This window comes from Mandrillus leucophaeus, unplaced genomic scaffold (genome assembly GCF_000951045.1).
Source record: "Mandrillus leucophaeus isolate KB7577 unplaced genomic scaffold, Mleu.le_1.0 Scaffold56, whole genome shotgun sequence".
NCBI classification, from domain to species: domain Eukaryota; kingdom Metazoa; phylum Chordata; class Mammalia; order Primates; family Cercopithecidae; genus Mandrillus; species Mandrillus leucophaeus.
In genome coordinates, this window is record NW_012106030.1 from 2,952,415 (window position 1) to 2,979,318 (window position 26,904).

A 26,904-nucleotide genomic window follows, 5' to 3' on the forward strand; every position below is an offset into this window, starting at 1 on the left:
TAAACATCAGACCTGCCTTAGCGTCAGTCCACATCCTTGGTAGTTAACACCTTCACTACACTCAGTGTTTACTGGCTTCTTCATTTCCTATCCCTGACTTCAGTGTCTCTTATTGCATCTTAGTAAGCCCTTGTTCTCTGCGTGACTCTCCCAGTTCCTGACTAGTTCTTCACCAAGGACCCCTTGACCCTCAGTCACTTGTTATTTTCATCTTGCACCTCTTGGCTCTTTCAGCCCTTTTGCCTTAGGATGTAGTTTTCTAACTTCTACTGTCTGTTTCTGTCATGTAGTAACTCACCAGTCCTGGAGTCCTAGCATGTATTACTTGGAATTGCACTCCAGTCTCTTTTGGAATTTTTTTCGGGCATAACTCTTGGTCCCCATTAGACCACCATTGCCTTTTTGCCTCAGGCACTCCTGTGTGACTCTATTCCGAACCTGATTGTCCAGTTCGTGAGTTGCCTTAGTTCCTTATCTTTTCCTCCTGCCTTTCTGCTACCTGCCAGTTGACAGGCTAACTACCTAGGCTCTCTACCAGAAAGGGAGCAGGAAAAATGCAGCATGCTGAAACTCAACCCTGCTCCTTTGGCTTCTTACCACAAAGTATGATGAAGGCTTGCAGAACATTTAAATTGTATTGTAATATACCTTAAACATATCAAACCCTTTGAAAACTTGTAGGCTTTATCGTTTTTAAGACTCTGTATGTAGAAATGAAGTCCATAGTCTTATTATAGCTTTTCCTTATAATAACACCGTTTTATTTGGGAAAACGTTAATCAACAACTAGAGAATGGATACAGAAAGCATTGAATTGGTTTGGGGAACCAAAAGAGGTTAAGTTCGTGGATACTGCTAAAATTTGATTGGTTGTATAACCTCACATTCAGAATACAAGCTGTTATAACATGTGGAGCCTCTTTCAGAACTGAGCTCTGTTATGTATCTTTGATAAAAATTGAAATGATTACGTTGTGTGGAAACCTGAACTGTTAAAAATACTCTCTTGGGGTCTTTAGTTTTGTTTGGTTTTGTCTGTAAAGGAGTTTAAACATGAGTATAAGAAAAAAAAAAGGTCATCAGTGTTTTCTGTCCTTGGAGAGTGGAATATGAAAGCAATTTATGAAGTGCCTGTAAGATGAAGATTACAGAGGTTCAGCTTCTCAGGAATCTAGAAGTTTTACCAAACATGCATACTGCCTCATTTTTTAAACCCACAGCAGCCCACATAGAATGCAGGACGCAGCATGTAATTACTTTTAAATATCCTCTCATCTCTGTGGTCTGTACCTTGGGATTAATGATGAAGGTAACTTCAAGGTACCTTGTACAATTTGGGGAAAAATGTTTGCCACACTCACAGTACTCTGGCCACCCTTGTTACAAGTCCATCACGCAACTTAACATGTTTACTTTTTAAACGTTTGGAGAACTAACAGGTGGTTACATGACTGAGATGTTTGTTTTAACAGGCTAAAAACTGGGAGGTAATTTAGGCATACGCTATGATGCAATAGGAAAATACCTAATTATTCCATTTTTGGCTCAGCTTTTCGTTTCAGTTAAAACTGCTGATAGCAAGGCTCGACAGGTTTTGTAGAGTAGTTCTCTTAACATTGCCTACATAGGAGAAACCGGCTCACTAGTAATAACGGCCGTGTTTTAGTTACTTGTGTATGAAACTTACTTGGCTTTAGTGCTAGAACTTAGTAAAGGATTTCTTCTCAGAGCTTCTGTCATCAGCAGTTACAGTGTGAATACAGACAGCTCTGAAAGCCCCATATCTATTTCAGCATGCTCTAGAAAGCCACTTGGAGTGTTTTTTGCCTGTACATCGAAGCACTGAGGAAATATCCTGAAAACAAGACAGCTAATTGTTATTATGCTTGGTACATTCATCCCAGTGTTTCAGTATATAGGTTACGATTGACTCTTGGAACTGTCCATTGAGCAAATAGAAGGAGCCAGGAATTTTGCAGGGTAGCTAGTTATTCATGGGGTTTGGAGTTAAGGGACGACTTCCAGAAGCAGATATAGTCAGGGATAGAGATTCTAGATCAGGGGTGGTTAACTTTCTCTATAAAGGGCCATATAGTAAGGACTTTAGGATTTGTGGCTGCATTTCAATAAAACTTTTTTAAAAAAATAAAAACAGGCAGCAGGTCAGATTGGCTACGGGTCCATAGTTTGCCAACCCCTGTTCTGGATTCCAGAAGATACTCCACTGTTGTGTGACTGATCTCAGAGGAAGAATAGCAGTGGTTTTCAGTTAACTGGGTGGATGCCTATAACCTTCAACATGCCAAGACTTCACAGTATTTGTATATAATAAATTTGTTGTCAGAAAAGGCATTGTTTCTTTACTGGGTCTTTGAGGCTAATATGCATAGTGTTATTTAGTTATCCTCCATTTATTTCCCAAAATTGAGGTACTTAGGATAAAAAGCATGTATAAGTGTTAGCCATCAAAGTAAAATCAAAACCTACATTAGGTCACACAAAACAACTTCTGAATATTTCTTTTCCACCTGCCAATGCAAGCTGGTCACTCAGCCATTTCTGATAAGCCTCAGTTCTTGGGGCACCTCCTAAGTTTAATACTGATATGCTACCTATTTTATTTTATCTAGCATAATTTCCTTTCTGAAAATATTTTCCCCAGTGTTTTATATCAAGTCTCTTAACAAAGGAAGTGTTAGTCTCCATCATTTTTCTTCTGATTGAAGTATAAGCCAAGAACTGTTTCACCGAATAAGTGGGCATATGCGAAGAAAAGAAAAAATTATAAGCTAATGAAATTTTGATGGGCAAATGACCTGTTCAAAGCAGATTCCAAGGCTCACAGAACTAACATTTCATTAGCCACAGGAACTGTTTCCAATCATCTTACTGATATATTTTTGCTCTCCAGGGGAAAGGAGTGTTAAATTACTTTAGAATTTGGTGGTCAGAAGCACTGCTCAGAGGTGGAGAGAGAGGGCAGGAATTTTGACTGAGCTGCAGGAGAGATGACTTTTCAGTGGGTGTCAGATGGTAGCAACAAGGCCAGGTGATTTGAAGGACTGCCACTGGAATTGTGACTTCAAAGACAGCTCTGAAATAGGGAAACTGATCTACAAGGAAACTCATACTATGAGTATGCACAAATGATTTTATTTACAAGGTGCTTATTAATATCGGGTCCAACGGCTTAACTAAGGAGATGCAGAAGATTATGTAGAGCTAGGCAGGGGTCTGCGGCACTGGGGAGGTATGATAGCTGTGTCCTTGAGGACACTAGAGGAGGTAGAAGATACTTCCCTAGAACACAGGATAGCAGTCTAGGATTCATTCACAAGTAATGACAGAAGCAGTCTCCTGGCAGTTGGAATAACATCAGAGTAGAAACAGAAGCAAGACAGGGGCAATGTTAAGGACCAACAGACCACCTGTGTGACAGAATTTCAAGATGTGGTTGTGGGCTAACCTATGATGGACAAGAAATAAATTCTGTTATTGCCAGCTAGGAAAATGTTCAATATCTGTTCTAAAAACATTGATTGCCTCTGTAAATTTAGAAACATTCTAACCTTTAAATGGAAGAGAGAAATTCTTGAGAATTACCAACTTAAGCTGAGATCCCTTCTCTCATTCACTGTTGCTGAGGGGGACAAATTGGTGCAATGTTTGTGGGGAGGAGGCAATTTGACTTTACCTGTTAAGGTAATACATGTGTGTATTGTCTGATCCTGAAACTGGATTTCCATAATTTATTATTTTTAAATACACTCAGGCTGGCAAAGATGTTTGTGCAAAGATTATGATTATATTAAAAAACGGAAATGAATTACAGAAAAGTTTGCATTTGTAAAGTTTTTGGATGTCAAAAACTTTGAAAAACTCCCTTTAGAGAATTGCTGATCTGTACGTACAACCAAGGAAGTTTTGCCAGGACAAATTGTGTAGTGGAAAAAGTAAATTTCAGAACAATGTATAGTCTTCCTTCCATAACTGCAAGTTCCACATCTGTGGATTCAACAAACAGGGCATCAAAAATATTTAAAAAAATTAAAAAGAACAACCAGGCTTGGTGTGTCGCGCCTGTGATCCCAGGTAGAGGCTGAGGCAAAAGGAGCACTTGAGCCCAGGAGCTCAAGGCTGCAGTGAGCGATGATCGTACCGCTGTACTGCAGCCTGGGCCACAGCGTGAGATCCTGTCTCTAAATAATAACAATAATAAGAGCACAATGTAAAATAATACACATAAAATACAGTGTAACAACTATTTACATAGTATTTACATTGTATGAGATATTCTAAGCAATCTAGAGATGACTTAAAGCTTACGAGAGGATGTGTATAGGTTACATGCAAATTCTGCACTATTTGATATAAGGGGCTTGAGCATCAGTGGATTTTGGTATCTACGGGGAGTACTAAGGGATAGCTGTACATAGAATAATCTCTTTTCTTTGAAAGCAGTGGTAATCTGTGTGTGTGTGTGTGCGTGCGCGCATGTGTGTATGCATAGAAGATTCAGACCCGTACACAAATTGCTCATGGTGGTTATGGGGCAGGGATCACAGGGGATGAGGAAAAAGCCACTTTTATATTAACTAATTGGCTGTAGTAAGAAAACGTCTTACTTCTTGCTTGCCACAGACACACCCAGGAGCAGGGGATGGAGAGGAGACTCATGTAATGCCTGGGTTCAGCTTAAGAAGAGCATGTCATTAGAAGTGAAAAGAGCCTTCTCTTTTTTTGGGGGCTGGGGGATGGAGTCTCCCTCTGTCACCTGGGCTGGAGTGCCGTGATACATTATTGGCTCACTGCAACCTCTGCCTCCCAAGTTCAAGTGATTCTCCTGCCTCAGCCTCCTGAGTAATTTGGATTACAGACGTCCACCACCACACCTGCCTAATTTTTTTGGTAATTTTAGTAGAGACTGGGTTTCTCCATGTTGGCCAGGCTGATCTCGAACTCCTGGCCTCAAGCAATCCGCCCGCTTCGGCCTCCCAGAGTGCTAGGATTACAAGCATGAGGCACCATGCTTGGCCAAAAGAACCTTCTCTTCATAACTAATCTATGAGGCTTATGTGTCATCATTACAGATATTAAGAGTTATATGCCTGTATAACTCATACATTCTTTTATTCGTTAACTTAGCCAATATTTATTGAGTACCTACTGTGTGTAAAACACCATGCAAGGTACCTAGGCTATATAGCAGTGACACAATAAAGGTATCCTCACAGCTGCAAGCTCAAGCAGACAGACCCAAGCCGTAACCAGGAAGCCTGAAGGAGGCGTATCGTTTAAATGAATGAATGTCTGTGCCCAATTCTGAGTAACAGCAGTTGGTATTACAATGAAAATAGAAGTGCCTGTGTATTAATTTCTTTCTTTTTCAGTTTTTTCTTCATTTTAGTCTTAGATCTACCTATTTTATGTATTTTCAAATACAGTTTTTGATGATGATTAGTGTTTTAGTTATGAAATCTTCTAGGAAGAGGTCACCTGGTTGTTCTGTGACAATGACCCACATAACCGTAAAGTGACTTTGGTTTTTAATTGCATCCCTGTGTCTCCTCAGCCTCCACAAAAGAAGAATCTCTAAAAAAATAAACAATATCTTTATATATGTAGATAGAGATATATACACACATATATTTTTTATCTGCTGTCAACTGAATTGTTTGTATGTTGTTTTTGTTTTTTCTTTTCACAGAAAAAGCAAAGGACAAAAGATCTTTCTCGGGTATTTCATTCTTACAGTCCATATAATCACAAGGTAAGAGAAGCATGTTAATAGCATATTAAGTATTAAAGTCTTTCCGAATGTATAGTACAATTTTCACCAAGATACGGTGATTATGAAATACACTTGCCAATTACATTTATATTTCAATTTAATTTTTTTAGCTCTTTATCCCTTTTAAAGAAAACAGAAATGTTATATTTCTGAACTATAATAATTATATTTTATTCACATTGAAATCTAGTTATATATTGGCACTGAAATCTCAAAGACAGTGAAAAGATACATTTTGGGGTATATTTTGTTTGGTTAGTTTTTGTGTTTTCTCTCTGAACGCTCTACTGGAGGAACTTAGGTTTCGGATTGGTAAAGATAATTGAAATGCTGACTGCAAAACTTGATTCTTCATTGCTCCTGATAGAAAGTTATTTTTCTAAATAAAAATCCTAATAAAAATTAGTACCTAGCATTATATCTGAAATATCTACTGCCTAGAGCTTTGCTACACAGAAAATGACCAAATAACATAACGACCCCCATGTACCCCTCCCACAGCTTCATAGATTCATAGTCAGTCTTGTTTCATTTATACCCTACATTCTCCATCCCTCATATTTGAAGAATTCCTAGACATCTTTTCACTTGTAAGTATTTTACAATATATTTGTAAAAGATAAGGACTCTTTTAAAAAGAAAAAATATGTAGCCATTTTTAAGAAAATGCTTAACACCACATCTTCATGGGGAAATAGATTACAAGATTTCTGAGACTTGCGCAAAACTTCTAAACCATGTAAGATTCCAGTAAATCTGTTAATTCGAGGTGATTTCAGAAGCAAACAAAAAATGTGCACAGTTGAAATGCTAATATAAACTTAAATCTTTATCTATGAATTTACAGGGAGACATGTGGTAGGGATTTTTTAACTAGCCAAAATAAGTAGTGTGAAAACTACTTTCCTCGGTTGAAAATACAGAGATGTCTGGATTCAGGAGGGAAAAATTGTGCCAGTTCATAGAAGTTGAAAGAATTTGAAACACTAGCTTCTAGTGTTTCTATAGTGACCAATTGACTTAAGCACCAAAAACTTGTAAAAGAGATGTTTATGCTTCATGTGACCATGGTGATATGTAATACTAAAAATTATCTCATTCCAAGTTACATTTTTCAAGCTAAATCAATCACATTGCAGAATGCAGCAATTTGTTTGAAAGAGATTGAGAGAGCCAATAGTGTCTGACAATGCACACAGAAGGAGCAGGCTGATAAGTAATACAACAGCAAAAGGAATGAGATTGGCCAGATTTCTGAAGGTAACATTGCATTTTTTTTTTTTTTAGATGAAGCCACTTAATGAACATAAGTGCAGCAGTGGCTAAAGTTAACATTTAACAACAACAAAAAAAAGGCAATGGCAAATCACAGGTTTTGCCTGGCTTGTCTAGATTTCGCCCACTTCTAACATTTTTAAATTCGCAGTTAAGGGAAATTCCATTCTTTTATTAGAACTCTTAATGGAACCTAGCCATTTGCAGCTTCTACCAGCTTCCTCTTCATATCCTTTGTGGCATTGTATCAAAGTCACCTCAGATTATTTTGGCTTCCCTTCATTCCTCTACAACTTAGTCATCAGGCAGTGAGGAATTGAATCTAAATGCTTGATGGAGTTCCTTTTGATCTTTAAGATTGGTAATAAATTATTGTAAATAGCTAGACTGCTTGATGAGTGCCTTTTGAAGCTCCTAAGTTTTGGCCTGTTGGCATTCTGTTTTATTCTGGATGTACAGTAGTGAAGGAAAATGGAAAAGTTTTATTCCAGGCAGCTCCTGGCCCCCTTAGTAGCCTCTACCTACTCTTCTAAGCTCCATCCAGGCAAATCTAACCATGTTACTTTTAATCTTGTCTCTCATTGGTTGGAATGTCCACAAAGACTAGAACCATAGGGATAAAGTAACATGCACTATTTTCCCAATCTGAGAATGTTGCTATTTTTCCTCCCATAAATTAATAGAGGGTTGTGTTTAAACTTATTTTGTCATTTTAATTACCCACTTATATTCAAGCAAATTGGTTTTCTAGGCAGATAGGTTTTAGTGTAAAATGTTTTACAAGATGTGGTTAAAGTTGGTTTAGACATCTCATGCTCAGTGAGATTTCTGTAGTGATCTTTATGAAAATATATACATATATTGTCAGTGGAAGCTTTTATGAAATACAACATCAGTTGTCTGGGATTTGCTTTAATGCAGGCTGGTGCATTGGCTTATGCCAGTAATCCCAGCACTCTGGGAGTCTGAAGCTGAAGGATCGCTTGAGCCCAGAAGTTTGAGACCAGCCTGAGCAACATTGTGAAACTCTATCTCTATAAAAAAAAAAAAAAAATTAAAAATTAGCCAGGCATGGTGTTGCACACCTGTAGTCCTAGCCACCGGGGTAGGTTTAGGCAGGAGAATCACTTGAGCCCTGGATTTCGAGTTACAGTGAGCTATGACTGCACCACTTTACTCCAGCCTGGGCAACAGAGCAAGACCTCCTCTCTAAAAGAATATATATATATATATATATATATATATATATTTTAATAATTTTGAAGAGCAGAGTGGATAGGGCACAATAAAATAAGATTGGCCACGTATTGGTGATTATCAAAACTAAATGATGTTGGGGGGGTGTTCATTATTTTATTCTGCATTTTTCTATATGATTGAAATGTTCCATAAGAAAAAGATCCAGAAAGTAAAATAAACTATGGTCTGCTCCTGGAAGTGAATGCTGTGATAGTTTGTCTCTCTAGCTATATTCATTTTAATGTTCATTTTCCCCTTGACATAAGTTTCTGCCAAAAAAAGGACAGTCAGCATTTTAGTGGATTCATCATGCTGAGTAAACTCAGAAATGCAACTCCTATTCCAAAGTTGGCATAATTTCCTGGGGTTTCATCCCAAATTACAGTGGGTCACTGAAATGATAGCCTTGCCTACTAGAAACTGTTAAAACAGTTGTAATTACAAAGGGTAGTTAGTGCAACCATTTTGTTCTCAGTGAGTCAGTTGTATTTGCTTTTCTTTCCTGCCCCCAACCAAGATTGCTCCTGCCTGACCCCAGACACAGGAAAGTCACCAGGTTAAACAAACGTGTTGTTTGAGTGAGCCCAGGTGCATTTCTTAATCATACCCCAAAGCCATTGTTTAGGTTGTAAATGGTGAGTTGGTTTTCTCTTAAATGCTGTTGCAAAAAGCAAATAAAGCTCAGAGCAAAATGTGTACCCAGAATAAGGCTTAGAAAATACTTTATTTCTTGCACTAAGAAATGTTACCTGAGACTAGAAGAATTTCATTTTTGTTTGTTGTCTCTGGTTCCATGTCCATTTCTTAAGTCGTTTTCAGGAATTCTTATAATAAATAAAGACTCATACAAAAGGGCTTGACAAAAGTTAATTGCCATTTATCTGTCCTTCTAAAAGAGAACATTAGTAAAGGTAATCCAAACTAGCAGATAATCTGGTTATATTTTATGCATTATGTTATTTCCTTTGTCATTTTAATAAGCAGGTAATAAACATAACTTGTATTACAGTTTCTGAAAACACACCATACTAAGTACGAAGGAGGGTTACAGGGCCAGAGAGCTTCCAGGTCACAAAAAGTCCAACCTGGAGTTGATTTTTTTTTTTCTTTTGATGAGTCACAGGTATGTTAGAGTAGGCTATAATTAGAACACTTTTTTTAAAACCATGCAAATTAGCATGGGCTATGTGACCTTGGCCTGAAGAAGACATTTCTCTGCACATAAAAAAAATGTCTTCCTGTTTCTTTCTCTCTTTCTTTTTTGTTAGACTTTATCAGAATTATGTGTTTAGGGGGAAATCTAGGTTTATTAGCCAAACACACGTTTATAATCTGCTAATGTGAAAAGTTATTCTAAAAAATTGAAATGCTTAGAAGGAAAATGTTCTTATTTACATCTACAGTGGTTTTTAACATCTGCAAAGTTAGTTTCTAAACACAGTTAATCTGCAAGAATTAATGCGTACTCCACCACTAAAAGTGAGTCTTTAACAGGTAGTCACTATTTTTCTGTATTTTGTGAAGTGGGCTTCTTGTTTTCTTTTAGTGGCTTGTTATATTAACAGTTTTTGTGCATATACATATCAGTGGACACACTTGAGAAGAAACATTGTTGTCTAGCTCCTGTGTTGGTGAAGTGGGCTTTTCTTTTTTTTCTTTTTCTTTTTTTTTTTTTTTGATAACTCTCATTATTTAATTACTTTTCTACATATGTACGCATGTATCAACTGAACTAGAAGCAAATTCATATGTCATTAAATATGTATGTGTTTATGTGCTTGATAAGTTAGCCTGTGAGTAGAAAGAAAACTAACTTTAGCACTTTTCTCCTCCAGAGCATCTTTTGTGCAGCAATCTCACCTTTTTAAAACAGCTCAGAACCTCTACAAAAGCCTATCTGGGCCCAGATTGTTAAAATTATTGTGTAATTCTCCTCACCTACCTCATTACTTCTTCAGTCCCTCATCCACAAACAGTTCAATCTTTTTTTAAAACAAATCAGTTCAAACTGATGCCTGGTTTCCCAAAACACAGTCAACACTAATAGCAGGTAAAATGAGGGTGGTTATTGCTTCAAGAATTCAGAGCTCTAGTAAGAAGTGACAGGATCCTAAATGAGAGCAAGGACAGGCCATAAAAACCGTAAGTCATTAACAGAGGAACTCCAAAAGTACAGCTGCCCAAGACCACTTAATTTAGACCCAGATACCCCTATATATTTCAGTAGTCTTAGGGTAAACTAATTGGAATCAGTTTACATTTAGAAACAGATGTTTTGTTTAAAAATAGAATTTTTAGAAACATTGGTATTTTAGGAATAACTTTTACTTACCTTGAAAAGTCTCAGGAACGGCTGCTTCCTAATGAGGTAGGGTAAATGAAGTATTACTACAGAGAGTGGTTGAATAAAAGAAATAATAGGCTAAACATGGTGGCTCATGCCTATAATCTCAGCACTTTAGGAGGCCGAGGCAGTAGGACCACTTGAGGCCAGGAGTTTGAGACCAGTCTGGGCAATAGCAAGACCCCATCTCCACAAAAAATGTGGTTTTTTTTGTTTTTGTTTTGTTTTGTTCTGTTTTGTTTTGTTTTAGATGGAGTTTCACTCTTGTCATCCAGGCTACAGTGTGGTGGCATGATATCAGCTCACTGCAACCTCTGCCTCCCGGGTTCAAGCAATTCTCCTGCCTCAGCCTACCCGGCTAACTTTTTGTATTTTTAGTAGAGATGAGATTTCACCATTTTAGCCAGGCTGGTCTCGAACTCCTGACCTCAGGTGATCCACCCGCTTCGGCCTCCCAAAGCGCTGGGATTACAGGCATGAGCCACTGTGCCTGGCCAAAAAATGTTTTAAAAAGAAAATTAGCCACGTGTGGTAGTGTGTGCCTGTAGTCCCAGGTACTTGGGAGGCTGAGACAGGAGGATCTCTTGAGCCCAGGCAGTACAGACTGCAGTGAACCATGATTGCACCACTGCACTCCAGCGTGGGCAACAGAGCAAGAGCCCATATATAAAAGAAAAAGAAAAAAAAAAAGCAGTGAAAGAGTGGTTGAGTAAGTGTTGATGGCTGAGTAAGGGACAAAAAAAAAAGTGTTTGAGATAAAAGATGAGGCAAGTAGAATCATTATCACCCCAAATTATTTACTTAAATAATTAGATGCTATAAAATATTAGTCTTTGAGATTTTTATTATATTTTTATCTTAAAGAAAGACTGGGTATGGTGGCTCATCCCTGTAATCCCAGTACTTTGGGAGGCTGTGGTGGGAGATTCATTTGAACCTAGGAGTTTGAGACCAGCCTGGACGACATAAGGAGACACCTGTCTCTACAACAAATTTAAAAATTAGCCAGGTGTGGTGGCATGTGCCTGTGTTTCCAGCTACTCAGGAGGCTGAAGTGAGAGGATCAGATGGCTTGAGCCCAGGATTTCGAGACTACAGTGAGTTGTGATCGCACCACTGCACTCCAGCCTCAATGACAGAGCAAGACATTGTCTCTAAAAAAGAAAAAAGAAAAGATAAAAGACTGCTCTAGGCATAACTTGAGTGGGATAATTTTAAGTAGTGTATCAGTACAATGAATTTTTAATGGTAGTATTAAATATATAAAAAATATTGACATATATTTCAGTAATCACACTTCCTATGACTACCTTAAGAACTGTTGTTAATTCGTATCTGCTAGTGTACAGGGAATTCACATCTACTAGAGTACAGTAAACTATTATATAATAAAAATGTAAAATATTTTCTACAGCTTTGGGCAGAGGCATATAGCAAAAATTTATATCAAAAGCCTTGGGTTATACTACCATCCCTTCTTCCCTGAAAGACTAGGAGTCTCTGTGGCATCAAGCTTCTTAAATGTGTAAAAGGGACAGTTTCATTTCAGATGTCACTTATTGATTTACATTTCTCTGTTAATCAGATTTATCTAGTGATTTAAGATTACAAAAGTCACTTCACCCAGCTCTTTTTGTTTGAAGAATAATGGCCATTTGACTCCATCCTGAGAGCCACGGTATTGTCAAGCCTTCATTATCTCCTGTGCTTTGAATAACATAATGTAGCAACAGAGTGCTTTGAGTTGTTTTTCTAGAGAGAGAGATGTGGGTTTGGATTATTGCCTGCTGGCCCTGTTGAGCTTTGAGCTATCTGCTGTCTGGAAATAGCAAATTCAGTTTTTAATGGATCCGGCACTCTATGATAGCCAGGTTTTCATGGCACATGCAGATAAAGAAACAAGTTATTGATTTGGCATGTTTATGCCATGCTTAAAACAGTTCTCTGCAGCAGATTGTCCAAAGCCATTTGTGCACTTAACTCTATTTCTCATCTTTGGCAAAAACAAAAAAGTGTTTAAAAAGTAATTTTAGGGATGTTGTTAAATATTAGGAACAATTGAATAAACGTCTAGTTGATGAGATTCCCTATTGTTTTATTGATACGTGTCCTTATACGAAAACCATGCTCAGGGTATGGCCTTGAAACACAGGGAAGTCAGTACCTCAATAAGTGTTAAATCCATTTCCTCATCCTCACTCTAAAGCCAAATGAACGACCCAGCCTTGAAATACGGACATACTGGAGCGCTCTTTAGGTGTAAAATCTGTGCTTTTGTTTATTAAAGTATCTTCCCTCTCAAGCTGACCATAGAGTTGTTGCCAAAGATGCAGACATAGCTGAGCTGTTTCCTGCTTCAGCAGAGGGTAACCCTAGCCCTTCCTTGCATCCTCATCAATGCCAACCTAATCTGAAGGCATTTTTCTCATTTTTAACCCTCATCAGCTTGTGATTTGAGTAGCAGATTATGTTTAACAATTATACCTATACATTTTTAGCCTAATTTTGATATCATACCTGTATATGTTTCCCTTTGCCTTTTTAACTTGGCATTATTCTAACAATTAAGCATTATTTTTTACATATGAGTTTAATTTGTTTTCTTACTGTAATTGCAGAGATGGGTAGAATGGAGGTATTTACAAATGGCAGGAATTTGGTGCTCTTAAGATGATATATCCAGAGACCCATCGATGCCAGAATTTTGCTCAGCTGATTACCCTGAGGATTGACAAAAAGATTGAAATCTGAGTAGACTTTTATTATGATGATTAATTTGTAATAAAGCAACCATTTAAAGCACACCATGTAACCAGCAGTATTCTCACAGCTTTACCTATGCATATAACTCATTTATCTTTATACCAACACTCTAAGGTGAATATGCTGGTAAATTACAGAGCAGTCTAGCTCTGGAGTCCGTGCTCATCACTTCTAGGCTTCAAGTAGCTGAAAATCGTGTCAAATGCTCTAATGAACAATGGATTGACAATCACAACTTAAGCTCAAGGTCAAAGTGAGCCTTCCTCCACTGCCTTTCTTTCCCTTACCCCAAAGCTAAACCTAAGTAGGTAAACTATCTAGAAATAAAGGTGTGGCTGGGCATGGTGTTGCAAGCCTGTAGTCCCTGCTACTAGGTAGGCTGAGGCGGGAGGATCTCTTGAGCCCAGGAGTTCGAGACTGTAATGCTCAATGATCGTGCCTGTGAATAGCCAGTGCAGTCCAGCCGGGGAAACATAGAAAGATCCTATCTCTCTCTCTAAAAAAAAAAAAAAATAAGAAAAAGAAATGAAAAAACAGAAATAGAGGTGTGAGAAGGAATAAGGAGAGACAGAAGATAGACCTAGGCAGGAGGAAAGCATTGAGGACTCCATTAAATGATTGCCCAGTAAAGTAGACAATAAAGCAGTCAAGTTTATCCTAAAAATGCCACCCACCCTCACCTCCACTCTTCCCCAGCCTGATTAATTCAACATCAGCATTGGGGCAAAGGAAACATGATTTAAGCCGGGCCTTAGGGCTCATACCACACAAGGACTAGCAGGTGGCTGGTAGGCCCTGTTGGGCACTGGGTTTCTAATAGAATCCTGTCCAGCTTGCTTTTCTCCCTGACACCCCTCCCATGAGGGGTGGAGTTGAGGCAGTTTGGCAGCACAGTGGTCCCAGCCAAATGATTGAAGTTTTTTAGGACCAACACTACGAGGGATATTCCAAGCCAGAGAAATAGGCTTAGCCAGAGGCTAAAAACCTAAAACATAGAAAAATTGAAAAGAAAATCAGCTAAAGTGATGATACATGGAGATGGGAAAATGGCAGCAGGGCAAGAGAGAAGAGACAGGATGCCATCCTGTTCAGTTGATCTGGACACTAGCCAGCATTTGTGACTGCCTTTTATGGACAGGTGGGGTCACGGTACAGAGATTGGAAAATTTCCCAGGTCATCATTTAAGAATACCCTGCTTAGAAGCATATTCTCTCCCCTGCACCTCCCTATCCAAGAACTCCCAGGAATATCAGTAATAGGGAAAAGGCAACATTTCATGATGAAATCCTTTGCTAACATTCAGTATAAAAGTATTCATGAATTCATCAATAGGTCTACATAGATATGGCAGTTACTGTATTTTCAGATTGTTTACCATACCTAAAAGTATCTGTGTTTCAACTGTCATTGGTTATATACTTCCTCTATGAAATTCACTAGCATAAGGAAGAAACTAGCAAAGGGACAAAGAGGAACGTCACTGTGCCAAGAGCCAGAGTACTTCCCATCCATCCCGAGGCTGCTCACCTCCTGTTCTGCCACCAGTTGCCCTGGGTGTGTCCTTGGTTATCAGTCTTTGCACCCAGTTAAGATGTATCCCCATTCTCTTTCTCTCTTGACGATGTCAGGGTCTTGATACATACCCTGCCCCATCAACTCTTTCTGTTTTTTTTCCTGTATATCCCCACCAGTGTGCGCTTACTAACCTTTCTCATCCCCATCCAGAGGACAAACTTGGCTAGCACACCATCTACTTGATATATAAGACCTGTTACATGCCAGAGTTAGCAAATAAAAACAAAGGACACCCCCTTAAATTCAAATTTCAGTAAATTGTGTGTGTTTGTTTTTTTTAGAATATGCCATGCAATATGTAGGACATATTTATCCTAAAAATTCATTCATTGCAGAGCGCAGTTGGCTCTCGCCTATAATCCCAGGACTTTGGGAGGCCAAGGTGGGCAAATCTGTTGAACCCAGAAGTTTGAGACCACCTTGGGCAACATGGCAAAATCCCATCTCTACCAAAAAAAAAAGCTACAAAATCAGCTGGGTGTGGTGGTGGGCGCCTGTAGCTCCTTGGGAGGCTAAGGTGGGAGGATGGCTTAACCCCAAGAGCTGGTGGTTGTAGTGAGCTGCGACTGCACCACTGCACTCCAGCCTGGGCAACAGAGAGAGACCGCTGTCTCAAAAAAATTTATTCATTATTTATCTGAAATTTATATGCAGCTGTGTGCCCTATTTTTAGCTGGAAACCCTAGTTGCATGAGCATTATACATTCCACTTGGGCAAATTGAGGCTCGAAAGACAAACAGCACCCACAACGGAATGAAACACAAAATGATGGTAAAACTTCCCCTTCGTTTACTACAAAGGACCTGAGGAAGTTTTTTCCTATTCCTAATCCTATCCTTGTATATAATGCACCTGGTCTCCCCATCAAAAGCTAACACATGTGTCAGATACAGTTTTTCAAACTTTTATTAGTTCATTTAGGAAGAAAAAGGTTTCATTTGACTTTGGTTCTCTCAAATATGTTGACAAAGTTTTAACCTGGGGAACCTGTTTGGAAAATTGTTCAGAAGGCACAATGAAAAATTAAATTTAAAAGTGTCCATACTATATTTTCCAGGAAGAAGAATTTTCCAATTTCTCCCTACCCCCAGGAGGTACACTTTGTTTCTCTGTGACACATTTTATCATAAAATAGAATTAATAACTTATTTGTAGCTGAAGTTATTTATGTTGAGACGTACTGAGAAACATTAATGCTGCTGAGGCTTCAAACAAGGAACATAGGCATCCACTAGAGAAGTGAGGAGGCTATTACTGCTTTTTCCTCCTTTTGCTTCACTGCTCATGTTTGAAGACTGTCGAGGGTCCTGTGATTGGTAGTTTGGACTGATGCTGTTTGCCGACTGGGCTCCCCAGGCCTGCCTTTGTCTTCCTCAGCAATATTTTTAACAGCAGCTGAAAGGCCACTCTCAGATGATTACCAGCCTTCAACACAGATTCAGGGTTGCACAAAACCATTTCCAGATTTCTGTTTACAAAGAATAGTGAGATGAAAGTATTTCCATGGGCCAATAATTTATTCTCACTGGGGTTTTTGTGTAAGATTAAGAAGACATGATTACAGTTAGCATTTATTGCACTTTTAAACGTATACATTAACACTCTTGAAATTGGGAAACTAGAGAATTTTAGCATCTGGAAAGAAAGTAAGTTAACCAGCTTCTCCTAATGATTGTTAATATTTTCCATTATTCAACAGTCTGCCTTTGGGTGCCTTTAAGAACTCCAGGGGCATTTTAAATGCACGTGTCAAATAAAAATAAAGGAATTTTAAAGACTCAACTTTGTTTGAATTTAGCTATCGTTATATGGTAGACACATGGGTAAGAAAGGAGATTATTCCACTTTTAATTACATTAAAGTGTAACAACAATGCAGCTACAATGCTTAAAACAGAAATCTCTAATTCATTTAGGCTTTGTGGGTGGCGGTGGGGGGGTGTCTTTTTAAAGCTGCTTATTTATATCTTTATTATTTACTTTTTATTTCTTATGGACACTTTCATTTCTAACTTAAAAGTTTCATTGGATGTAGCTGATGTTTTTAGGATTTGCCTCGCTCCCTCTCCCACTCCTCCCGACCATCTTCCCCTCCTCTGCTCCTTTCCTCCTCTCTCTTCCTCTTTCTTCCTGTTGAGAACTCCATTTCCCTGGTTTACTTTCTGTTAGAAAGTATGAATCAATGAAATTTGCTAATACTTGCCTTAGAGGGTTGTCATAAGGATTCAGTGGAAAGTATCTAGAATAGCATCTAGCACACAGTAAGTGCTCAATAAATGACTATGATTCTTATAGTAAAATTATACTTTCTAAAATATCAGCTCTGCCACTAGTACTCATCACATGGTATATGTTCAATAAATAACTGGTTATTTTAATGTGAAGTTACAATTACTAGAACTTAAGTAGAGATTTTGTCTATTTTGTTCACTGTTTCCTCAACACCCAAAGCAGTTCTTGACATGTAGGAAGTGCTCTGTAAATATCTGTCGATTGGAGGAATTAATATGTTTTCTCTTCTGAAACTTCAGCAGAGTGTGTGTAGAAATCTTCATTCTTCCTGACGGTTACAGTGGCCATGGGTTTTGTTGCTTTCAGTTTCTCCTTCCGTATTTGTTGATGATTTTCTTATACCATTCTTTATACTTACATTTTCTTAGTATCCCACCTACTTTTGCATTTCCCCACATAATTTCTTAGGGATTCTTGCTTTTTTCCCTCTGTTGTGAGCTTGGGCTCTTCAACATGGTGCATTTGGGTACTTCTTTCTCTTCTATTGGAGACAAGTCATGTGCAAACTCAATACTAGGTTCAATCCTAGGTTTATCCATTCTCCCTGGTAAGAGTCTTACACTATAGAGCTGGGAAGGCCCCTAGAGCTCATGGAGTCCCACTGCCCTCCTCCATCCCTCCTCTGTTGTTCAGGGAAGAAAGGCTTTTTTGTCCTGTTGATTTAATACTCATCCTTCAAGACCCAGTTTAATTTCACCTTCTTTGCCTCTTTTCTGATACATACAGAGGATTGCTCTCACCTCTTGCTGCCACTCTGACTTGTATATACCTTTATTATTTGACTTTGTGAGCTCATAGAATTCAGTTCCATTTAACAAACATTTGAGGTTTTTCCTGGGAGGCAGGCAGAATAACTAGAGTAAGATGCTTACAATCCATTGGGGCGGGGGCCCCATCTCCCCACTGCCAAGGGAAGACCTCGAATTATGGACTGGAATTGAATGTGTTATATGTAGGAAGTATATTTTACTATTCTTTGAAGCTGGGTACTATAACTATACAAGGCACTTACCCATCATCCCACAGCAAATACGGGGCTAAAATCCAGTCTTTTAATTCCCAGTTTTGTGCTCTGTCTTTGCAAAAATTAATACAGTTGGAATGTCCCAGTAGTAATAACCACAGCTGTGGGAGAATGACCTAAGTAAGCTTACTCTTGGTTTTAATTATAAATTAAGTAATGCATGCACTTAATACCCTATTCGAAGAAATTCTCCCTGTGTAACCTTATCCGAGAGACCCCCATTTTCTTCTCCAGAGGCAGCCACTGTTGCTGGTTTTGTATATATGCTTCTAGAGTTATTTTATGCATACACAAATACATACCTTCAGGTAAATGTCAGTATGTGTTTTTATATAGATACATGCTTTTTAAAAATTTAAATATTAACATACTAGAAAGTCTTCTGTTTCTTTTTTCAGTTTACAGTGTATCTTGGAGATAATTTCAAACAGTACACAAAGAGCTGCTTCATTCTTCGTTTAAAAAAAGCTGTATATATTATATACCAGTTATTCGCCATATTTATTTAACTAGACTCTTCCTGGTGGATCTTTGAGTGGCATCTGATGTTTTTGATCTTACAGTGCTGTGCAGTGTATACTCTTACAAACATGTCATCTCATCCATGTATAACTGTTACCTGTAGGATAAATTCCTAGAAGTGAATATCTAGATATTAGGTGTGTACATATTAAATCATGATAGATATTGGCCAAGACCCACTCAGCAAGACGTTCCAGTGTACGCGCCCATCAACAAGGTAAGAGAGCGCTTGTTTCCCCACACCTCCACTATACACCATGTCAACTAACTTTTAAAATCTTTCCCTAGTAGGAAAACAAAGATAACTTCTTGTAGTTTTAATTTGTATTTCTCTCATGAATGGTGTCACTCGGTTATTAGAAATAGCCACAAAAACAGAGTGATTTGGTCTTTGATTTTAAACTTTTAAAATCCACATTTCAAAATTTCTGACTCTTCCACGTGCGAGCTAGATGATGTTGGCAAGATACTTAAGTTCTCTTTGCCTTGGTTTTCTCCTCCGTAAAATGAGAATACTTCATTCCATAGACTCTAAGCCGTTGTTAAGTCTTACTAATTGTAAGACTCGCCGTTAATTTTACATAACACTAAGAAAAACATGCCCGTTACAACAGTGTCTTAAATTGAGAAATGCTAAAATATAAAATAATGTGCATCTTAGAATCGATGAAATTTGCTAATACTTGCCTTAGAAGGTCGTCATAGGGATTAAATGGAAAGCGCACACAGTAACTACTCAATAAATGACTATTCTTGCAGTAAAGTTATAGTTTCTAGAATGTCAGCTCTACCACTAGTACTCACCACATGGTATATGTTCAATAAATAACTGATTATTTTAATGTGAAATTATAGTTATTAGAATGTAAGTAGGAATTTTGTCTATTTTGTTCAATGTTGTTTTTTTCTCCAACGCCAAAGCAGTTCTTGACATGTGGGAGGTGCTCTGTAAATATCTGCTGATTGAAAGAATTAATATGTTTCCTCTTCTAAAACTTCAGCAGTGTGTGTAGAGATCTTCCTTCTTCCTAACAGCTGCAGTGGTCGTGGGTTTTGGGGTTATGTGGTCTTTTACTCTGCCACCCTGTCCCCCATACACATCAAAACCTCTAGACCTTATCACAAACCACCTGATTTCATTTTAAAAATAACTAAGCCCTGTGCAGCTCAGTGTAAACATTTAAAAACTTTTATTAATAAAACCAAAAACTTTGAATTGAAAGAGTTCTTCAGAATATTGTTGATATTTTATCCAAACAAGAGTCAAAATGTTTTTACATAATCCGTACAGGATCCTAATAAGAATTTGGCAAGATTTGGGGAAGTCCTGCATTTTAGAATTTGCATTTTTAAAATATATTGCACTGTCTGTACAAATCATGTGGTCTTGGACTATTGTTATTCAGTATATATTTCCACTACAGAAAGTATAAAGAAATAAAGCCTTCTTTTTGAAGTACCACATTTTATTTTATTTTTTAATGGAATATGAGCTCATAGGAGTTTTTTCCTTTATCTCAGCTATAAGAGTATGGGCTTTAAGAAAGTCTTTATTGCTTCATAGAGTCTATTTCCTTTTTGCTTTTCTCTTTGAATTTCAGACTTTTCTCACATTAGACTACTTGGTTTTATAGACTTTGGTTAGTTTGGTCGTAGATAGCTGAATATTTCCATATTGCATAAATCTCTCTGTTTTCAACCTTTGAGAATGTAGGATGTAATACTGATTTGTTTCTGTATTTTATTTATTTATTCATTTAGAGAGAAGATCATACACTGTTGTCCAGGCTAGAGTACAGTGCCACAATGATATAGCTCACTGCAGCCTCGAACTCCTGGGTTTAAGCAGTCCCCCCACATCAGCCTTCCTAGTAGCTGGGATACAGGCACACACTACCATCCCCAGTTAGGTTTTTTTTGTTTGTTTGTTTGTTTGTTTGTTTTTTGGTAGGAGGAGGGTCTTAGTATGTTGCCGAGGCTGGTCTCGAACTACTGGCCTTGAGTGATCCTCCCACCTTGACCCTTCAAAATTAAAAGGATTACAGGCATGAGCCACCTCTCCCAGCTATATTTAATTGCTTTAAAAAGAAGAGATAGGAAATACATTATGTGTTTTTATGAATATTTGTATGTATATATATGTGTGTGTGTGTATAGATAGATGTGCATGCTGTGTAAAATATGAACTCTGGCTGGTTTCAAGACTAGCTGGGATGACTTAATTCTCCACAGATAGCCCAGGTTTTCTGGCTAATATTATTTTCCCCACCTTGTAAATGTCTTTAAAACTCTGAACAGTGGCTGGGCACAGCGTTGGCATACCTGTAATCCCAGCATTTTGAGAGGCTGAGGCAGGTGGATCACTTGAGGCCAGGAGTTGGAGACCAGCTTGGCCAACATGGTAAAACCCCATCTCTACAAAAAATAGAAAAATTAGCCAGGTGTGGTGGTGCACGCCTGTATTCCCAGCTACTCAGAAAGCTAAGGTAGAAGGATCACTTGAGCCTGGGAGGCGGAGTTTACAGTGAGCCAAGAATGCAACACTGCACTTCAGCCTGGGCAACAGAGCGAAACTCCATCCCAAAACAGTAAAAAAAAAAAAAAAAAAAAACCGGAAAACTCTGAAGGGCTTTGAGTGTACTCCAAATTAAGTGTGGATATTGGTACCTCAAGTTTGGCTGATAGGGCTTGAGTCAGAGTCTTGTTAAAAACTCAGCCTGTCTTTTACAGTACAACCTGGTCCTGCTCCGAGGTCCTGTGTCCAGGAACTGAACCTGTACTTGCGTGAGCATCTCCACGTGGATGAAGTTCACTCCCACATGTTATAACAAGTCCACTTTTATCACAGACCTGTTTTTGATGTGTTTATATGATTTTACAGTCACTAACCTTTCACTTACTTGAAAAAGATAAGGTCCAAACCTGAAAGTTTGCTCTGAAAATTTGAGGCAAACCTATTATCTCCTGAAATACTATCACAGTCTGCACTAGGGCTTAAAACAACAGATTTAAATTGCTACCCAGCTATTACTAAATTAGTGCCCCGAAGGTCAGTAGCTGCGAACACTTCCCACACTTCCCGTCTTACGAATACCTTTCTAGGACTGATTAGTGATTCAGCTTTCTCTTTTTGTACTTGGTAGCTTTAAACATTCACTAGTTCTCACCTCAGTTGTAACATGCACATGTTCTCATTTTAAACAAAGCCAAATGGGTTTTAAATCCATAATCATTTTCAAATCGAGTATTCATGATAAATTTTGAATATGTAATAGATATGTACTTAAAACTTCACTCAAGAATTGCAAAATACTTATCTAAACATAGGTGTGTGCGTGTGTTTTGTAATTTTCAGGGAATAGGTTGATAATGGAATAGTGCTTGTTAGCATATGTCTCTAACAGGGTTTCTTCTGGCCTCTCTGGCTTCCTCCTTCACATTTCTTTTCATTTGTGTCTCTCTGATGTTGCTGCTGCCCATTCACAATAGTGGTCTGTTCCTTGGTAGGCCGTGGCTGCTCAGATGCATCCCAGACATTACATGCAACAGACTCGGGGCATTTGCTTTTGAATGGTACCCCAGTCCCACTATATCCAGGACTGAATTCATCACTGTATTTATTACCTTGATGAGTATTACATCTCTCCAGCTACTGAGCCAAAACCAGAATGTCATCCTAGACTCTTACCACTCCCTTTACCCACTACTTTTGATTGCTGTCATTTTCCCAGATCTACACCTGTAATTTATCTAGATTTGACCTCTTTCTCTTTGTGGCAATGGCAATGGCCACAAAGAGAATGAGGTCAAATCTAGGTAAATTATAGGTTCACTTGGTGGCAGTTTTCTCCTGAATTTCCTCATCTCTCCCAAACTGATTTTCCTATTTCCATTCTCACTGACTTCTCCCAAAACCCAATCCATTCTCTCACTGCTTTGATGGGGATACTTATAAAATGCCATCCAGACTGTTGATCCCCTGTGTAAAATTCTTTTGTAGCCCTCAGTCAGTTGCAGGATACAGCCCCAGCATGATCCATAAGGCCCTTCCTGGCTAGTAGCTCCTTACCTTTTAGCTCATGTTCCATGCTTTCCCCAGTACGCTACACTCTCTCTGGTTTCGGTGTCTACTCATAAGTTGTTTTTTGTTTCTAGAAGCCACTGTTACTTCATTCATCTGTTTCATCTTTCCCAATATGATATAGTTTGGCTGTGTCCCCATCCAAAATCCCATCTTGAATTGTAATCCAATAATCCCCACGTGTCAAGGGAGAAGCCAGGTGGAGGTGATTGAATCATGGGGGCAATTTCCCCCATCCTGTTCTCATGATAGTGAGTTCTCATGAGATCTGATGGTTTTATAAGTGTTTGGTAGTTCCTCCTGCATTCATTCTCCTTCCTAGCGGCATGTGAAGAAGGTGCCTTGCTTCTTCTTGCTTCTTCCCCTTTGTCTTCTGCCATGATTGTAAGTTCCCTGAGGCCTCCCCAGCCTTGAGGAACTGTGAGTCAATTAAACTTATTTCCTTGGCCAGGCGCAGTGGCTCACGTCTGTAATCCCAGCACTTTGGGAGGCTGAGGCGGGCAGATCCCCTGAGGTTGGGAGTTCGAGACCAGCCTGACCAACATGGAGAAACCCTATCTCTACTAATAATACAAAATTATCCAGGCATGGTCGTGCTTGCCTGTAATCCCAGCTACTCGGGAGGCTGAGGCAGGAGAATCACTTGAACCCGGGGGGCAAAGGTTGCAGTGAGCCAAGATTGTACCATTGCACCCCAGGCTGGGCAACAAGAGCGAAACTCCATCTCAAAAAAAAAAAAAAAAAAACCAAAAAAAACCCTCTTTCCTTTATAAATTGCCCAGCCTCAGGCAGTTCTTTATTGCAGTGTAAGAATAGACTAATACACCATTAGAAATCAGAGCTGGTGCTTCCTTCTAGGAGCTCTCCTGTCTTCCTCTACTCTCAGCTGCTTTGGGGAGTTAGGTGTCCCTTTCATGTGCTCCCACAATCTCTGTGCTTCCCCGACCTCATTGTGTGTCTCCCCTAGATAACTGAAGTTTTTGAGGGCAGGGCTTGTGTTAACTAAAGTCTATATGCAGCTCTGGAGGACTAGTACAGTGGCTGACACATAACAGATGTTCAATAAAAGTTCATTTAGAGAAAGAGCATGATGTTTTCCAAGGTCAGAGTTTCTCATACACACAGGAAATTAAAAAGCATGTGTGGACAGCAGTGTTTCCACAGTATTTCCGTATTTCATATTTAAAATCAATCTTTCTATTCCTAATTATGTTACATTTAAGTGAAATTAAGGGGAATGATTTACTAGCACTCTGTTCTTTCCTCGTTAGTTATATAAAGAGAGTAAAGCTCTTTATAATGGAGCAATTCCCCCTCCATTCCAGAGATTCTCAAACTTGATGGCACATTAGAATCAGCGGGGGTGCTTTAAGATATACTATGCTTGGGTCCTACACACATACACAATGTGTGTGTTGTGTTGCTTCCAAATGTTCTACAGAATAAGTTATGCTCATTGGCTTTGTTATCATTACCCATTCCCATCTCAGCTGAGCACTCAACCTTGCTCCTTTTATGCATCTGCAGTCAGCTCATTTTCCCGCTTCTGGCTCCTCTGTAAACTTCACCACTTGCCTAAGTCCTCTTCCCTTTCCTTGGCTTGTACTGCAGCTCCTGCCCCTCATGAATCAGTTTCTATTTGTACTGATCAAATCGCAGACATGAGCTTGCCATTTTGAATTTCTAGTTTTACCTATATTTTGCTTAATCTGATAACCTGACACTTCCCTAAGGATATTAAGTAGCTTATTAGATATTTTATTTAGGACTATGTTATGAAGAACCCAACTCATGCTGGTTTCAACAAAGAGATCATTTGTATTTATAATTTATTGGCTTCCTTAATTGAACTGTCAAGGTGGTTTTTGCATTAAGCAAGGCTTGATTCAGGACTCAAATGGTATCACCAGCCGCCCTTTCTTGGCAGTCTTTGATATATTGACTATTTTCAGGCTAACCTCCTTAGAGGTAGCAAAGTGGCTGCCCCAGCTCCACACCACACTCTTCATACTTTCAAATACGAAGAAGAGAGATGGCATCTTTCCTGGAATAGCCAACCAAAGTTTCATCAAATCTGGTCGATTTGGATTATGTACATTTCTCAGAATTGGGCCAGGATGTTAATGTGTTGATTGACTTAAGCCAATCAAGATTTTTACCCCAGGAGCTAAGGGTGCAACTAACCCAAGCATTGACTGAGATGTGAAGGATGAAGCAGTGGCGAATTCCCCTAGGAGTAAAGAATGAATATAGCAAGGGCAAATAGCAAATATTCACTGTATTTTATCTGTCAAAAATATTATCTGTCAAAAAGTGTTCCATCAACATTTGAGTAGTACATATTTAATTCAAAATGTCATACATGTCGATATAGAAGAATTGTTTGATTGAACCATGTTGGACCATGTTGAATTTCTAGTTAAGTGAATGCCAGAAAAAGGTATAATGTGTTTTATTTTTATAAACAATGTAAGAAGGCCAGGCACAGTGGCTCACGCCTGTAATCCCAAATTGGGAGGCCGAGGTCAGCAGATCATTTGAGGTCAGGAGTTCAAGACCAGCCTGGCCAACGTGTTGAAACCCTGTCTCTACTAAAAATACAAAAATTAGCTGGGTTTGGTGGTGGGTGCCTGTAATCTCAGCTACTTGGGAGGCTGAGACAGGAGAATTGCTTGAACCCAGAAGGTGGAGGTTGCAGTGAGCCTAGATTGCACCACTGTACTCCAGCCTCGGCGATAGAGTAAGAATCCATCTCAGGAAAAAAAGGAAGGGAGGGAGGGAGGGAGGAAAGAACTTGTGTCATTGAATTTATGAATTTAAGCTTTTTTGCAAATATTAAAACTTACTTTACTAAATATTAGAATGGTACAGTAGAGTCTGAAGACTGACTTCAAATTGATGCTTTGCCATTTAACTACCTGGATGACCCCGAATAAGTTATTTGTTTTCTTTGATCACTGGTTTTGTTTTCTGCTAGATGCAGATGTAACTAATACATCTCAAAGTTTGTGAGTATCAAATGAGATAATGTGTTAAAGCATAAACAGATGGTCCCTGACTTACAATGGTCCAACTTACAAGCTTTCTTTTGACTTTACGATTGTGGGAAAGCAATACATGTTCAGTGGAAACTGTACTTGGAGTGTTAATACGACCATTCTGTTTTTACCTTCAGTATACAATTCAATAAATTACATGAGATATTTAACGCTTTACTGTAGTATAGGCTTTGTGTTAGATGGTTTTGCCCAACTGGGCTAACAAAAGTGTTCTGAGCATGTTTAAGGTAGGCTAGACTAGACTACAGTGTTCAGTAGGTTAGGTATATTAAATGCATTTTCGACTTAAAATATTTTCAGCTTACGAATGGGTTTGTCAGGATGTAACCACATCACAAGTTGAGAAGCATCTGTAATGAAAAGTCAGAGTTAATTGTTATATTCAATTTTCCTACCTCATTGGATTGACTTTACCTGGCCAAAGAAAATATCGTCGTAATTTAAATATAATTCTGTTTTACTAGCACACTGCCTTTATTACTTAAAACCTCTTTTATTTTCATGTTTTATTTTGGCTAAAGAAGCCTCACAGTGGCCTATATTAGAAATATGTAACAAGATATTTTAGGATAAAATAAGAAGAGGTATGCTGTTCACTCACAAAATCCGAGTCACTGCCACAATTAAGAATAAAAGCTTGGGCTTCTGGGAAGCAAAGGCAAAAAGACAAACACAGCTAAATGCACAGCTCTCATTTTGTAATAGCAGAAAGTATATCATTCAAGAGGAATGACAACTTTGCTTAGGGCAAATCTCTAAATAGAATATATTCCATCAATCTTTCTGTTAAGGAGTGTTGAACAGCATAATGGACCATTGTACCATAAAACTTAAAGGACCCAATAAGATTTGAAACTGTTTTGGACAGTTTTCAATGGAGGTGCAGTCTATCCTGGGTTTGAATCTGCCGTTCATTCACTGTACAACACTGGTAATTT

The 26,904-nt window shown here is 38.5% G+C and overlaps 1 protein-coding gene across 2 annotated transcripts in view; it reads left to right on the forward strand.

Annotated features, from left to right (window-relative positions):
• The window catches only part of CDKAL1 (CDK5 regulatory subunit associated protein 1-like 1), a 743,372-nt gene that overhangs the window by 612,581 nt on the left and 103,887 nt on the right, over positions 1-26,904 (forward strand). Inside the window, exon 13 of one of the 2 annotated variants that reach the window (XM_011998164.1) lies at positions 5,708-5,770. The exons of the other annotated variant lie outside the window; for it this stretch is intronic. Coding sequence (XP_011853554.1) covers positions 5,708-5,770 — 63 coding nt within the window. The remainder of the gene's footprint in view (positions 1-5,707; positions 5,771-26,904) is intronic. 2 annotated transcript variants of the gene reach the window in all.